This window comes from Bombus vancouverensis, chromosome 17 (genome assembly GCF_051014615.1).
Source record: "Bombus vancouverensis nearcticus chromosome 17, iyBomVanc1_principal, whole genome shotgun sequence".
In the NCBI taxonomy this organism is placed as follows: domain Eukaryota; kingdom Metazoa; phylum Arthropoda; class Insecta; order Hymenoptera; family Apidae; genus Bombus; species Bombus vancouverensis.
The window spans coordinates 7,092,275-7,105,789 of record NC_134927.1 but is presented as its reverse complement, the minus strand read 5'-3'; the positions used below and the strand labels follow the sequence as shown (position 1 = coordinate 7,105,789).

The 13,515-nt window shown below is 26.3% G+C and overlaps 4 protein-coding genes across 8 annotated transcripts; 2 read left to right on the top strand and 2 right to left on the bottom strand.

The window, feature by feature from the left end:
* The first annotated feature begins 212 nt into the window (after positions 1-212).
* Positions 213-2,666, top strand: sicily (NADH dehydrogenase (ubiquinone) complex I, assembly factor 6 homolog sicily). Of its 3 annotated transcripts, none has more exons than XM_076626100.1 (5): positions 213-508; positions 790-925; positions 1,204-1,426; positions 1,513-1,908; positions 2,029-2,666. In XM_076626100.1, exons 2-5 carry the CDS (start codon positions 798-800, stop codon positions 2,206-2,208), a joined length of 927 nt encoding a protein of 308 aa, XP_076482215.1. In that variant the 5' UTR covers positions 213-508; positions 790-797; the 3' UTR covers positions 2,209-2,666. The 3 variants fall into 3 exon arrangements, with proteins under 3 accessions (XP_076482215.1, XP_033205530.1, XP_076482214.1); XM_033349639.2 differs by having other exon boundaries at positions 213-512; XM_076626099.1 differs by having other exon boundaries at positions 231-261.
* Rabex-5 (Rabaptin-5-associated exchange factor for Rab5) lies at positions 2,437-5,833 on the bottom strand. Its single transcript, XM_033349633.2, has 9 exons — positions 5,526-5,833; positions 4,994-5,109; positions 4,562-4,819; positions 4,344-4,473; positions 4,176-4,273; positions 3,806-4,062; positions 3,527-3,658; positions 3,196-3,441; positions 2,437-3,125 (listed from the first exon to the last, which is right to left on the bottom strand). Exons 1-9 carry the CDS (start codon positions 5,693-5,695, stop codon positions 2,733-2,735), a joined length of 1,800 nt encoding a protein of 599 aa, XP_033205524.1. The 5' UTR covers positions 5,696-5,833; the 3' UTR covers positions 2,437-2,732.
* Positions 5,834-6,438: 605 nt separating this feature from the next.
* Positions 6,439-8,320, top strand: Uqcc1 (Ubiquinol-cytochrome c reductase complex assembly factor 1). 2 transcript variants are annotated; one of them, XM_033349647.2, is made up of 6 exons: positions 6,439-6,623; positions 7,090-7,287; positions 7,394-7,466; positions 7,566-7,732; positions 7,896-8,090; positions 8,152-8,320. In XM_033349647.2, the coding sequence occupies exons 1-6, from the start codon at positions 6,588-6,590 to the stop codon at positions 8,221-8,223; spliced, it is 741 nt and encodes a 246-aa protein (XP_033205538.1). In that variant the 5' UTR covers positions 6,439-6,587; the 3' UTR covers positions 8,224-8,320. The 2 variants fall into 2 exon arrangements, with proteins under 2 accessions (XP_033205538.1, XP_033205537.1); XM_033349646.2 differs by having other exon boundaries at positions 6,440-6,623; positions 7,087-7,287.
* Positions 7,529-13,511, bottom strand: LOC117166035 (sphingomyelin phosphodiesterase 1). Of its 2 annotated transcripts, none has more exons than XM_033349634.2 (12): positions 13,370-13,511; positions 13,072-13,280; positions 12,738-12,976; positions 10,931-11,241; positions 10,466-10,846; positions 10,019-10,191; positions 9,457-9,657; positions 8,934-9,279; positions 8,610-8,800; positions 8,309-8,473; positions 7,880-8,066; positions 7,529-7,646 (listed from the first exon to the last, which is right to left on the bottom strand). In XM_033349634.2, exons 3-10 carry the CDS (start codon positions 12,805-12,807, stop codon positions 8,347-8,349), a joined length of 1,800 nt encoding a protein of 599 aa, XP_033205525.1. In that variant the 5' UTR covers positions 12,808-12,976; positions 13,072-13,280; positions 13,370-13,511; the 3' UTR covers positions 7,529-7,646; positions 7,880-8,066; positions 8,309-8,346. The 2 variants fall into 2 exon arrangements, with proteins under 2 accessions (XP_033205525.1, XP_076482211.1); XM_076626096.1 differs by having other exon boundaries at positions 7,880-8,057.
* Between the last annotated feature and the right edge of the window lie 4 nt (positions 13,512-13,515).

Genomic DNA, 13,515 nt, shown 5'->3' with positions numbered 1-13,515 from the left:
TGGCAGTCTTGTTTCGGACAGAACAAAATTCTGTTTTATTAATATAATTAAAGTAGAAAACTATTAAAATTTTAGGATGAATTATATTTATATATACATGTATATGACCGTAACCATAGTGGCCGGTGACACCAAACTCCCTCTGTGTTCTTACCTATAATTAACTCTAGTTCTAGCAGCGATTCATAGATGTCGCATTTAATGTTTTGATTGTAGTAGTAAGCGTACAAATGGTCATGTCCTCGCGCACGCGGATCTCGAGTTACGTTGTTGATAACAGAATATAGAATTATTAAGAGGCTAAGTAGTATATGATATACAATAAGTTACAGAATAACGACAGATTATACAATTTTCCATATATCATAATTTTTACATTGGTTTTAAATGAAAAACAATGAAAATTATTAATCTAATTATTTATACAACATATTTATACAACAATTATTTGTGTTTATAGAGATTAATGTTCTCAGTACATTTATTTTCTAAATTAATACATAAGTTTGTAGGTATACAACATATTATGTTTCTGTATTTCACAAAGATTTATGGATTAGATATATCATTACTTAAAAACCACATTGATATTCAATTCTATTATAAACGAAGTTCAAAAAAGATTTGAATATATATGTAGTGCATTTTAAATAAATTATAAAGGCAGCATATTTTAATACGTTGTTAAATTAATATTAAGTTTGACTATATTAGTTAACAATTATTATTTATCTGATTCTCACATGTTATTCACTTAATTACTTTTATTGAAGTCATTTGCATTTTTAGTGTGGAACATGTCTAATATTATATCCATTGTAAATAGAAATCATTGTTTGAAACAAAACGTGTTGTTACAAACTTGTGTAAGGCATTCAAGTTCTACAGAACAAACGCCAGCTACGTATTGTTCGGAATTGGTTAGGTATTTTATAGTTACTGATAATGAATATATATATAGTAGTTGACAGTCATAGTTATTTTAGATGTTTACATGCTGTTCATTTTAAATGTTATATTATTTCTAGCATTATTTGTTATTATATAAGTGAACAATTAAATAAATGAGAAGATGTTAACAATTATACTTTGAGAAAACATTAAATTTCCCAAAGCTGTAAAACAATTAATAAATAATCAAGGATATATATATAGAAAGTCATTAAATAAATTGTTACTTTTTACATTGTTAATTTCTTTCAGAAAACATGATTATGAAAACTTCCTGTGTACATTGCTATTATCAAACAAAAATGAAGCGGCCGCATTTGCAATTCGTGCATTTAATGTTGAAGTAGCTCAAGTAAGAGATCAAGTGCGTGATTATAGAATAGGAGAAATGAGATTACAATTTTGGTCAGATGCAATAAATAATACATATAAAGGAAATCCTCCAAGAAATCCTGTTATGTTGGAGTTACATAGAGTATGATCTTATTTTCTTATCTCTTTGGTTCTCTGTACTATTTATTGTCCCACAAATTATAATAATTGTAAGAAAAATCTTTGCAGATTTTACAGAAACATTCTCTTTCTAAACATTATTTCAAACGTTTAATTGATATAAGGCTTGATAAACTTCGGGATTATTCATTTCATAATATGAGTGAAATAGAAAAATATGCGGAATACAGTAGTTCTTCCATTTACTATCTTCTTTTACAAGCACACGGTGTAAATAATATTAATGCTGATCATGCTGCCAGTCATTTAGGGAAGGCACATGGCATTGTCAACTTACTTCGATCGATTCCTTATAATGCCAGTAAAAGAGTGAATATGTTACCACAAGATATTTTAATGAAACACAGTGTTTCTACAGAAGCTGTATTACAGGGCCAATCCAGTAAAAATCTTCAAGATGTAATATATGATGTAGCTTCCTATGGAAAATTACATCTAGATGCTGTAAGTACATATCAAGTGCAGAATTAAAATGGAATGGATAAAGTAGAGAATGAAAGAAAGGAACGGATTACATTTGATCTTTTATATTTTAATATACTATAAAAGTTTTCTTATTTTTAGACAATTTCTCTTAAACATAGTATGGGAAAAGAAGCAAATTTAATCTTTTTACCAATAATTTGTTTGCAAAAGTATTTAAATAAATTAAGAAAAGCAGACTTTGATGTCTTTAATGCAAAACTACAGAAGAAAGATAATTTACTTCCTCTATACTTGTATTGGAGAAGTTTTATGTATTAAATTTGACATACTTTTAGTTAAGATTATCTTTTGGTTAAAGTATTGTAGAATATTTGAAATAATAATTATATCATAATACAGTTAAACTAAATATTATTTTAGTACCTTATAAGAATAAGAGAATTTCAACACATTATTAATTTTAACAGTTTACTTTTGTAATATACGTTTTAATTATTAAGTTTATATAGAATATATAGGAGTAATGAGAAAATTAATCGACAAACCTTTTGATAAAAACTTTTCTCCATATTTTATTAGAACAAATCTGTAGGATTAAAATAATTAAGTAATTTACATTGTGTGTGTGTTTGTGTGTATTCTATTCATTTTTGCTCAATGTTATGTGCTTTTATGGGAACTCGTATTTTTTTAAAACTGAGAGTAATAAAGTAATTCCGATTGTAAAAACCATCTGAAGGATAACGCAAAATAAAAATTTGTATTGGACAGTGTAATATTGCATAATCTATTTATAGTAATTAAGCAACAGTTTCTAAAACTTCAACTAAAATATATCTGTTTTATACATTATGAAAATAACTTGTATAATTTTCACATTCCATTTCTGTAGTATTCAAAGATAAGTCACCAGTACTACAAGGTATTGTAGGTATATTTGAACCTTGAACAGTGAAACCGTGATAATCTTCTTGTTCTGATTCTGTAGAACATGGTAAATTCAAATGGGTAGATGCTAGTAGTTCATTTGTAGATTTGTCCTGTTGTGTGTCAAAATCACTTTGTGTATCCAAACTTATAAGACTCGTTTCATCCTCTGCTTTGCTTACATCGAAACTGTCATCACCAATGAAAGAAGGAAAATCAAAAGTGGGAGATGGTGTAATACAATCTTCTATTAAAGAAGTTCTCACGTCGTTTTGTGGTGTGGAATTATTAATTGTGGCAGGGCAGACCTGTTGTTACCAGTAACTATTTATAATGATTTTTTTAATTAAAAATTTGTTAATTAAAAAGATTTCTTACTTGTGGAATAATTGGAGGTGGTAACTGATAACTTTCAATATCTTCACAATCTAAATTAGTAGGCAATCTTTGGCTATGTGTAATTAACAATGGAGTTCTGTCTAAAACCGTGTTCACTTCTGACTTCATTTCATCCTGAAATTGTAACATCTTTTCTTTTAAGTTTAATGCTTCAGTCATTATTTCTGCAGTTTTGGCTTTCATTTCATCAAGGAGGGTTATATCTTCGCACATTAAGTGCAGACTCTGCACATACATGAAAATAAATTATACTAAAAGTTATTATACTAATTAGTAATTTAATATCATTAAAGAATAATGTAGTATGTACTTCACATATCATTAAAGCAGATTCCCATGTATTAGCAGGTACACGTTCTCCGGACATATAAGCATTAAAATCTTTTTCGTCCATATTTAATGATTCAGCTGTCAAATTTTCAATAAAAGATACAGCACAACACTGAAATTATTATTATTATTATTGTTGTTGTTGTTGTTATTTCATTACCTTAAATGTCATATAAGGAAAGCTAATTGTTTTTATTCATTGATTGTTTCATTATAAGATAGTATTAACATTCTTGATAAATATTAAAATAAATGTTACCAGATTTGTGAAGTAATATCCACCTTCCCCTGTCATTAACCTGCTTGCATTACAGAACCTAGTAATGAAATTGATGTTACTTTTAAGACGAGCAGGATTAGCTTTTAGAACAATGAAAATTAAGGCAGGAAGGAATTCATCTGCAGATGCAGGCCCACCAACAGATTGTTGTAACATTACAAATATATTTCGACAACAATAAATAACGCAAGAAAGCTTTTCTTGTGGAGCTTTTGCGGAATCCATATTTAATAAATCTACAACAAATTAGGAAGCTATTATCAAATAATTGGTGAATAAATCTAACACATTCAATAATTGGAAATGTTGGAAATTAACATAACTGATTAAAACTTTTTTAATAACAAACCAGTTATGGAAGTATAAACAAGTTCTCTAACTTCAGAACTGGTTTCATGTATTCGACATTCCAAATTTTTTCCACTAACCCAATTCAATTGCCGAATTCTGTAATTATCATAATTGTCATTCTATTTTATCTGAAATGTTATTAATTTGATTTATGAATAAGGCGAACCTCTTCTGTATTGCCAAATCTTTTTCTTCGTCGTTTGTAAAAGGTGGACAAAACAGAATTCTGTAGAGCAAAGTCATTGCATATCTTTCTACATAATCTAATAATTTTTCTTTAACTTCTGGCGATATATCTGAAATAGTAAATTAAAAATGTTCGTGTTTAAGACACTAATTTGTTAATGTCTAGATCATTTTAATATAAATCTATTTTTTCAATACCTGCATATTTAACACTATTTTCTAAACGTTTAGCAAATACTTGATAAAAAGTTTGTGTAATCTCTGAAAGTTCCTCTATTCTCTTCACATCTTTATTCTGCAGTATCTCAATTATAAATGAGTGCATACACTTTCTAACATCTTTTTCTACCGGTGTTTTAGCAATTATACCTATTAGGTCGCGGTTGTCAGCTTTTACTTTTTCAAGATCAGGATTATCTTTTGTTAATTCATGAAGTAATTCTTGGTACCCCTGTACTTTAGTAAAAATCAAAACATTCAGAATAATGTAAGTAATGTAAATAACATTTACAAAAAATCTGATAAAAGAAAGTATACATAAAATAACAATTAAATTTTTTTTAATATATATTGAGTAAATGTTTTACAAAAATCAAATACAAAGTTAAATATACTATAGGACAAATGTACCTTTTGCAACTGGTTTACGAAAAGATATATTTAATAACTTATACTTTTTCTCTTGTTGTACTTTCTTTTCCTCATATTTTTGATGTGCACTAATTGCATTCTTGTTAGAAGAGGCACTGAAACATTAATCAGATTGTAGCAATAAATATAAAAAATATACAAATCCATATATTTTAAGAAATAATTAATAAGTAGATTATTAACTTTTACATGAAAATAAATATAACATTATATTAAAGCACAAAAAATTTGATGCACAAAAGAATGAAATCTAAATAGTACAATTTCTAATTGTTTTTCATGTATAAATACATGCATTATAAACATATTTAGTGTCAATTGAAACCTAATTCCATGTTAATTATCATTTTAATGCAATGTAATTGTTATCGCAAAGTTCACAATATAAAAAAATAACATTTCTAAAATTTTTACATTTACATATAGACATATGGCTTTAAAAATAAAAAAAAAATTTGGTATAATATAAATTGGCCTAATATAAATTGATCAATAAACGTATAAATCGTACCTCTGTCCGCAAACATTACATTCTGTTTCTGATCTTTGTTTTTGTAAATACTCTCGATAACATTTGCTACAATAACCTTCCCATTCGGCATTTCCATAAAATCCACAACCATTTTTACATTTAAGATCAGCTTCATCGATTCTTAAAGTGGGTGTTTTTATAGAGTACATTTTAACAAAACTTCTTGGATATTTTTACAATTCTTCTTTCTGTATAATTCACATTTTACTTGTACAACTCAGTTATTTCTATCTTTGACGCGGCATCAAGTTATACATACATAGTTAAAAATTTGGACATATGACAAACGTGAAAACGCATGCGTAAACCTTTCTGAAAAGTATGTGTATACATACATATATGCATACTGTATCACTAATTTATATCAATATTTATAAATGTGATTCTTATCCAATATATTCGAAATTTTAATTTAATATTTTAAGTTATATAGACAGGTGAATTCAGAACTCTCAATTTGATAAAAACACAGTCAATAATGATCATCTTACTATATAAATATTTAAATTATTATTAATTTTATTTATTTATTAGAAACGCATAAACGATTCTTATGTATGTATAGGCATATATAATTAATATGTAAAGAATATGATTATCTATAGTTATATAATGTCTTCAATATATAAAAGCTTCAATGAAGCTTAAAGTAAAAAGTTTGAAACATTTATATTACATACATGTAAAAGAAAATTTCTGTATAGAATAAAATTATCAGAGTTGAGATACTTATAATTAAATAACAGATTTTTATAATTTTAAGGAACTATTTATAATTTTTAACGTATAGTAAATATTTCATGATTAATAATTTTTAAATGTCTAAACCGGACAAGTTTACCTCTTAAAAAACATTTTTAATAAGATCATAGGAAATGCGATTGTTTCGAACTTTGCCGCTCTTTGTATTCAAGAGTATATGGTGAAAAATACCTCTGTATTTGAAAAGAAGACAGGGGTTATAATTTAGTTTCTCATTTAAAAAATAAAAGGTTAAATGTCTTTTATATAGTGTGAGAGATTTTAAATATATATAGCAGAATGATGCACTGTGTAAGAACGTTCACTTTCAAACAGGTATATTTGCGTTTATAATAAAGAGATGTTAATTTAACCTCAAATATTTAAAAATAATAAGTAATTTTAATTTATCATATTATAAATAATTTCTTTGATTGTTGACAAATTTTGTTCTTTTATATATGAAATATTGTGACTTTTATTTATTGATTTAGTTTTATATTCATAGTAATAGTATTTGTGTCTACATAATCGATTATGATCTATTTAATAATCTACTTTACCTAAGTCTATAATTATATATAAATTTTAATAATATACGGATCATTTTTATATGTATACATACGTTTAAATATATCTTATAATCTTATGTCTTTTCATTTATTTATTAGTTGTATTATTTTTATCCAGTCTTGTGAAAATATAAATTCTAAATGTAACTGTTATAATTTTATATTTATGGTATCTAATTAAATTATTCTTTCTTGATTTGATGGTTGATATGAAATATTTATGACAGAAGATACCATTAGCGTTGACATTAAAATATATCACAGAATGCAAGCTGGCTGATAATAGTGGCATCAACTTTTTAATCAGACCTCAATCTTGTCATTTTTATAAGAATGTACATACGTCTAAGAGTTTAGTTAAACCAATAAGTCAAATTGGAATAATTAAAACATTGTCACATAAGCTTGATCTTTTTAAAAAAAAAACTGTGAGTATGATTATTCATTGTAATTTTAATGTCTCCAAATATAATATCTATATATTCGTAATATTCGTAATAATGTAATAATTATTTATATTTCTTTGTATTTTAGCATTTAAACGAATTGGGTTATGATTTGTATGGTGACATTCCTGATGGACTCAATTATTCGATATTTTACAAAGGCATGTTATTGCCTTTAATTTCTTATTAATTCCATTTGATGTGATTTGGTTAAGTGAATTAATTTTTGTAATTATTTAATCATTATTTTTATTTATTAGGTTTCAATATGCCAGATACATTTTTCTCTTGGTTCCTAGTCACAGAATTGCATGTTTGGATGTTAATGGTACGTTTCATGGCTGAAGGAGAGAAGGGCAAATTAGTTATAAGCAAAATGGTCGAGGCTATGTGGCATGATGTTCTTATAAGAGCAGAATTACTTGGTGTGAGTAATCAATAAATTGCGCGTTGTTATCTAGTTCTAATTTATCTTAATTTATTTATTTTTATATAGAAGTTTCATATCTCTAGTTTCATTTTTATTTCATTAAATTTAACTTCCACTAATCAGCTCATAATGTAAAATACTTACAATTTTTTATCACTAGCCAATGACTCCAAGAACAAAAAAAAGACAAGTAGCAGAATTGTCATATCAATTTAATGCAGCTATAGTTGGTTATGATGAAGGAATCATGTCAGATGACAAGGTACTAGCTAGTGCATTATGGAGAAGGTTCTTTTGCTTAGAATGTAACAATCCAGAACATCTAGAAAAACTTTTAATTTATGTTAGAAAACAGGTAATTAAAACATTGTCCTTTAATTAAATATTATATATTAACTCGATCATTGTGTTTTTAGATTAATGTGTTTGATAAAATTCCATCAGAAAAAATTTTTGATAGATCAATAGCAAAATGGGTAGATTTGTAAAGCGTCAAATGAAGATCATTAATACTATTAAGAATTTGTAAATTTTAATTAGGTAAAATTCATATTACAAATATATTAAACTTACAATATAGCAAAATTTGATTTTTTATTTCAATTTTAATTTCAATTCTTTAAAATATTATCACATAGTTCAGTTTTTGAATGAACAATTATACGACATAAATACTGTTTCTTACAGTTCATATCACAACTTTCTTGCAATTTAGGTCCTGCTTGTTTGTAAAAGTTCCTACAATAAAAAATGAATTTTTACTATGAACCATTGTATGATGATTTGTACTATGAACCATATAATGAACCACTATATAATGTACAATAATAGAATAATATTGCATGATATAACTTTTATTATAATTCTAACATACTTGTAATACTTATTTAATAGTGTTTCATTCTTTGCTGCTGTAGAGAGCCAATTATTTAAGGATTTAACAGATAAATCTGGAAGGTCATATTCTGTTTTAAAAGAATATGATTTATACCAGGTTGGTCTTACATGGATATTTTTATTGGCAGAACTGAGATCATACATCCAATTTTGGTAATCAGCTACTTCCTGTAAGAAAAGAAATTTGAACGTCTATTTGCCATTATTTTTATCCTAAATTAAAATAAAAAAAGTTATTTGTACATTTTTATAATCCAGTTAATTTTTTATCATATCATAAATGAATGAAAGAACAACTTACATAATTACTGCAATTTACTATATATATTTTATAATTTGGATTCAATTTTGAATAAGCTGTTATACTACCACCATTCCAGGCAACATTTTTTGCTTTCATACCAGAATTATAAAATATTGCTATTTCATCATTATGAGTATGTCCATTGAATTCAGCTTTAATTATATGGGAAAATCTATCAACTATTCTTAAATATTCTCGTTTCCATGTTTTAAAACAGCTATTACTATTAGAGGGTATATGGGATAAAACATGTACAAATTCATCATTCCTCTCTGCTTCAGAAAGAATAGTTGCAAGCCAATGTAATTGATTATCAGGATCGTGCGGATTATACCAAAGCCACCTGTATAATAAAATAATAAATGAAAGAAATACGAAGAAAATCAATCACAAAATAAGTTATAAAATAGAATATAATTTTGATACATATTTTACTATTTTTCTACTATTTTTTCTTCTGCTAGTAACATTCTATATAATAAAATTTATACAATTATAGCATTGTATTCATTTCACATACCAATTGTAAGAATAACACACATTGCTATTTAAAGCTATAATTCTAAATCCTCTTTTTGGGACAACAGTGTAATATCCTCCTTGAAGTATAGTAGAACGAGTATGTTCTGGTAACCATCCATATGCAATCCATAGGTCTGCCATTAATTTATAAAGCCAACTTGTAGATAAATTGTCTTGTGTTATATTTTTTGGTGCGAACCTACATATAATTCAGAAAATCGTCAATTATAACTAAAACAATATTCATTTACAGATCTAAAATATTTTCGTAATAATTCGTATAATTTCGTAATGTTTGTAATGAAAATTTACAAAACAACTCGGGGAATGAATTTGAAAATACAGAATTTTGTAAAAACATATCTTATTTTGAAACACAATAAATAAAGAAACATTAATTTCATTAATTGAACGAATGTAAATTTTTGTTTATCTTTTAGAAAAGAGTGAGTTTATTTTACATAGAATCATTTATCTAATCTGATAAATTTATATACAAGTGTTATTAAATATTCTTTGTGTATAGTAGAGAATTTCATTGGAAATTTCAATAAACTTACTGATTTAAAGGATTTGATTCATGATTTCCAAATATTGGATATATTATAGTATCATTAAAAGTATCATGAATATATTCATAAATTTTTACAAGACTTTGTACATTTCCTTCCTTCGAAGTTTCCCATACTCCATGGTCTATAATATCACCAGTAAAATATATAAAATCTATATCCTGGGAATGAAATTAAATTTGATTTAAAATTAAAATTAAAAATCCATTTTTTAGCCATATTTAATATTTTTTGTATAAATCTTACTATGCATAGTTATCTACAATAACTAATTTAGATTTGAACTGAAGTAGAAGAAAAAATAAAAGCAAGATTTTAAGATTATATGTATTTTAGTTAAATATCTTATGAATACTAAATGAAGTATACATTAATCAGACATTAGCTGGATTTTGTTCCTTTTTTCTATACTAAATTAGTTATATTAGAGATTACCTGATGTGTATCTTTTATATGATTTAAGGCATCAGTGATTGCATGCCATGGGGTATCGCAGGAGTTATAATCTCCCCAAAAGCCAGCAAATGAAGCCATGTTAGATTCATTTTGTCCTTTTCGACAACAAACTGGCTCTCTACAAATTGAATTGCCATATGGTTCATAAAGAGGATCATAATGTAGGTCTGTTATTTGTAAAATTTTTATTTGCTCTTGTGTTTCATTATCAGTAATTATTGCATTAGAATTGTTATCAACATGAATATTCCAATCAAATTCAGGATCGCTTAAAGGACATGATTTTGATTCTAGAACAACGCCACAAACTGTATTTGCTGTTAAATTTGGTTTTGAATCTATTATGTACAGAACAATAGGCTATAAAAATAATAGAAAATTAAAATAATATATACATTAATAGTCAAATATTTTGATAAATCTAATTACATATGTACATATTACCAAGTTCAGTTCAACAACTCCTCTACAAACTCTTTCGGTTTGAATATTGAGCAGTACACATAATTTTACTATTTTATCTTTTATATCTCCTTCTGACATTCCTTTACGTCGTAAATTGAAAAATGTTTTTAAAATTCCTCGACATATTGTACATATTTTAGTATCAGAATTTGCTGAAAAAGATCTCCAGTCAGAATTCTGAAGTTCTGTAGGAATTTTCAAGGATTTTATCATATCATTGAACAATTCTCCCTCATAGTCCAACTTGGTCCATAATTCAATTTCATTTGAAAACGAATTCACATCTATATCTGTTGATGAATTAGTTCGTTATTCTTTATTTTATTATATAGAGAAGTATTATAAATAATTACAATATATTGTTTTTATTGAACAATTGAAAGGAAGTTTATTCTCTATTAATTTCAATTAGCAGAAGAAAATTGGGTTGAATTGCTGAATAATTACCGCTTTATCGATTCCGATACCGTTGAAATATGTTATCAAGATCGTCATTCTGAACAACTTTTTCATATACATACGACAGGATGATTCATCTAAGTGTTTAAGCTGAAATATTTTTGATACAATTAATTGTATCAAAAAATGTTTCAGACAAAAGTAGAATGACTTCAAAGGGGACATGGTCTGATGTTATTAATTTTTCTGTAGGTGGGCGCGTAAAGGATATGCGAAGGTCCTGTCACAGGATGGTCAGTTCTAGTTCTCAAGTTGTACACAAAAGTATGTTTAATATCAGATATGTGCATACTTCCTTTCCATGTTCTATACAAAATTGTAGATTAGATATTATAATCATTGTCTGTGTATGCGTATGTGTGTGTTTCCAAATTATAATTGTGTTGACGTAGTCGCGCTATTATCGGTATTGCGCCGCTACTATCCTTTAGATAGCCCAATCCTATTTACGCATCCCTTTACATTTGGAATTCAGTGACTGGAATTCTTATTATTTTTTTCATTGTTTATACGTCACTATGAAGATATTTAAAAAAATCCCGCTAGAATTCATGAGGAGGTAATAAATCGACAGTTTCACGCAGCGCATACGATACCAAACATACTTTTATGTATACCTTGAAAACTAAAACCGACAACCCGTTATACGTACCGGAAAAAATATTCAAAATGATGATGCTGATAACATATCTCAAGAGCATCTATCAGGCATCTCTTAAATAGTAAACATTATTATTTTCATTGAAAAATAAAAGCAGTTTTATTATTTAAAATATACTTAGCAAATGTTGAGTATTATGTTGAATAAATTTCCAATGAAATAATTATATAAATAGAGAGTTCAAATAAAAAACGCAAATAAATTATTTGTTATTTGGGTAAGTCTAAATATATTATTTAGAATAATTAAATTAACTGATATTTACAAATGAAGTGTTATCTTTTATTTATGATTTTTATTTATTTTAGTTATTTATTACACAAATATAACATTTCAATCAGAGAAATTACTGTAAATTACAATTTTTGATAATGTCCATTAGCTATGATGAATACATCAAAATGAAATAGATACGGAAAAATTCTTTATTTGTATATTATCATTCGTTTTTCGATTAAAGCCAAATAAAAAATAAAATTTCATTTGCAAATAAGAAATAATAAATAGATTAATGTTAGCATCTTAAATTACTTTTGTTTAAATTCAATTAAAAGAAACTTAATTCCTATTCGCAGCTAAAATATTATTTTAATTTGTTATTTATTATTTAGTAGGTAAATAAAATTTTGAACTTAATTAACCAGAAAAAAACTGATTTAACCCTACCTTCTGGATGTCGGACGAGACCATTTATACTTAAAACTAATATACTCAAAATTAATTGTTGAAACCACATTACTGTTGTGTTCTACGAACATTCAATTAAACACTGCGTTCAGTTCGATACATTTTCAATCGTTTTCAGCTTTCATTATCTCGTTTCAGTGATTTTTTTTCCCACTGATAAATATCGCAATTGTCATCTCTTTGATATGCCTATTTCCCAATGCTTGTAGAATAACATTCTAAGATTGTGAAACAATTAGAATTTAAACGGAGAAAAAGAAGAAGAGTCTTGTACACTATATTGTATTTAATTTGATTTAGTTTGAATACTTACGTTCGGCATTCTAATCTATTTTTGATAAGTCAGAGGAGACGATCAATACAATACGATACGATACAATACAATACAATACAATATAACATTATCATGGCAGTATGTGGATTTTATCTTGTGAAGTATTCTTTGTTTGTATACGGCTTACTTTATTTCATACGAAAAGATGTAAGCTTATAAAATGATATCTATTTTTATCACAGAACACTCTGAAAAATGTGATTAGATTATTTCATGTAGACTCTTTAACGTATCAATCTTTCTGCGTAAGGTTCATAGTAATAACAGCTGTCAATACCATCAAATGCTATCTTCATGTTGATTTGTGATAAGATAGGAATCAGATTCTTCTGGCTGATCGATTACTTTCTCTTAAGCGGACTTAAATACATCATTTTTTTAAACATAAAGCATCAATCAAAATCAATTGATTGATGTTCCATT

Excerpts from the sequence above, each read along its gene's own strand:
- sicily (XM_033349639.2), top strand. The coding sequence starts at position 467 with ATGTTCTCAGTACATTTATTTTCTAAATTAATACATAAGTTTGTAG. Across the intron at positions 926-1,203 it reads TATTGTTCGGAATTGGTTAG|AAAACATGATTATGAAAACT; the intron begins GTATTTTATAGT and ends AATTTCTTTCAG. Across the intron at positions 1,427-1,512 it reads TTATGTTGGAGTTACATAGA|ATTTTACAGAAACATTCTCT; the intron begins GTATGATCTTAT and ends AAATCTTTGCAG.
- Rabex-5 (XM_033349633.2), bottom strand. The coding sequence starts at position 5,695 with ATGTACTCTATAAAAACACCCACTTTAAGAATCGATGAAGCTGATCTT. Across the intron at positions 5,110-5,525 it reads TGTAATGTTTGCGGACAGAG|TGCCTCTTCTAACAAGAATG; the intron begins GTACGATTTATA and ends TTAATGTTTCAG. Across the intron at positions 3,659-3,805 it reads GATATTACTTCACAAATCTG|TGTTGTGCTGTATCTTTTAT; the intron begins GTAACATTTATT and ends TAATAATTTCAG.
- Uqcc1 (XM_033349646.2), top strand. The coding sequence starts at position 6,588 with ATGATGCACTGTGTAAGAACGTTCACTTTCAAACAG. Across the intron at positions 7,288-7,393 it reads ATCTTTTTAAAAAAAAAACT|CATTTAAACGAATTGGGTTA; the intron begins GTGAGTATGATT and ends TTTGTATTTTAG. Across the intron at positions 7,733-7,895 it reads TAAGAGCAGAATTACTTGGT|CCAATGACTCCAAGAACAAA; the intron begins GTGAGTAATCAA and ends TTTTATCACTAG.
- LOC117166035 (XM_033349634.2), bottom strand. The coding sequence starts at position 12,807 with ATGTGGTTTCAACAATTAATTTTGAGTATATTAGTTTTAAGTATAAAT. Across the intron at positions 9,280-9,456 it reads GTGTGTTATTCTTACAATTG|GTGGCTTTGGTATAATCCGC; the intron begins GTATGTGAAATG and ends TTTATTATACAG. Across the intron at positions 8,474-8,609 it reads CTATTAAATAAGTATTACAA|GAACTTTTACAAACAAGCAG; the intron begins GTATGTTAGAAT and ends TTTTTATTGTAG.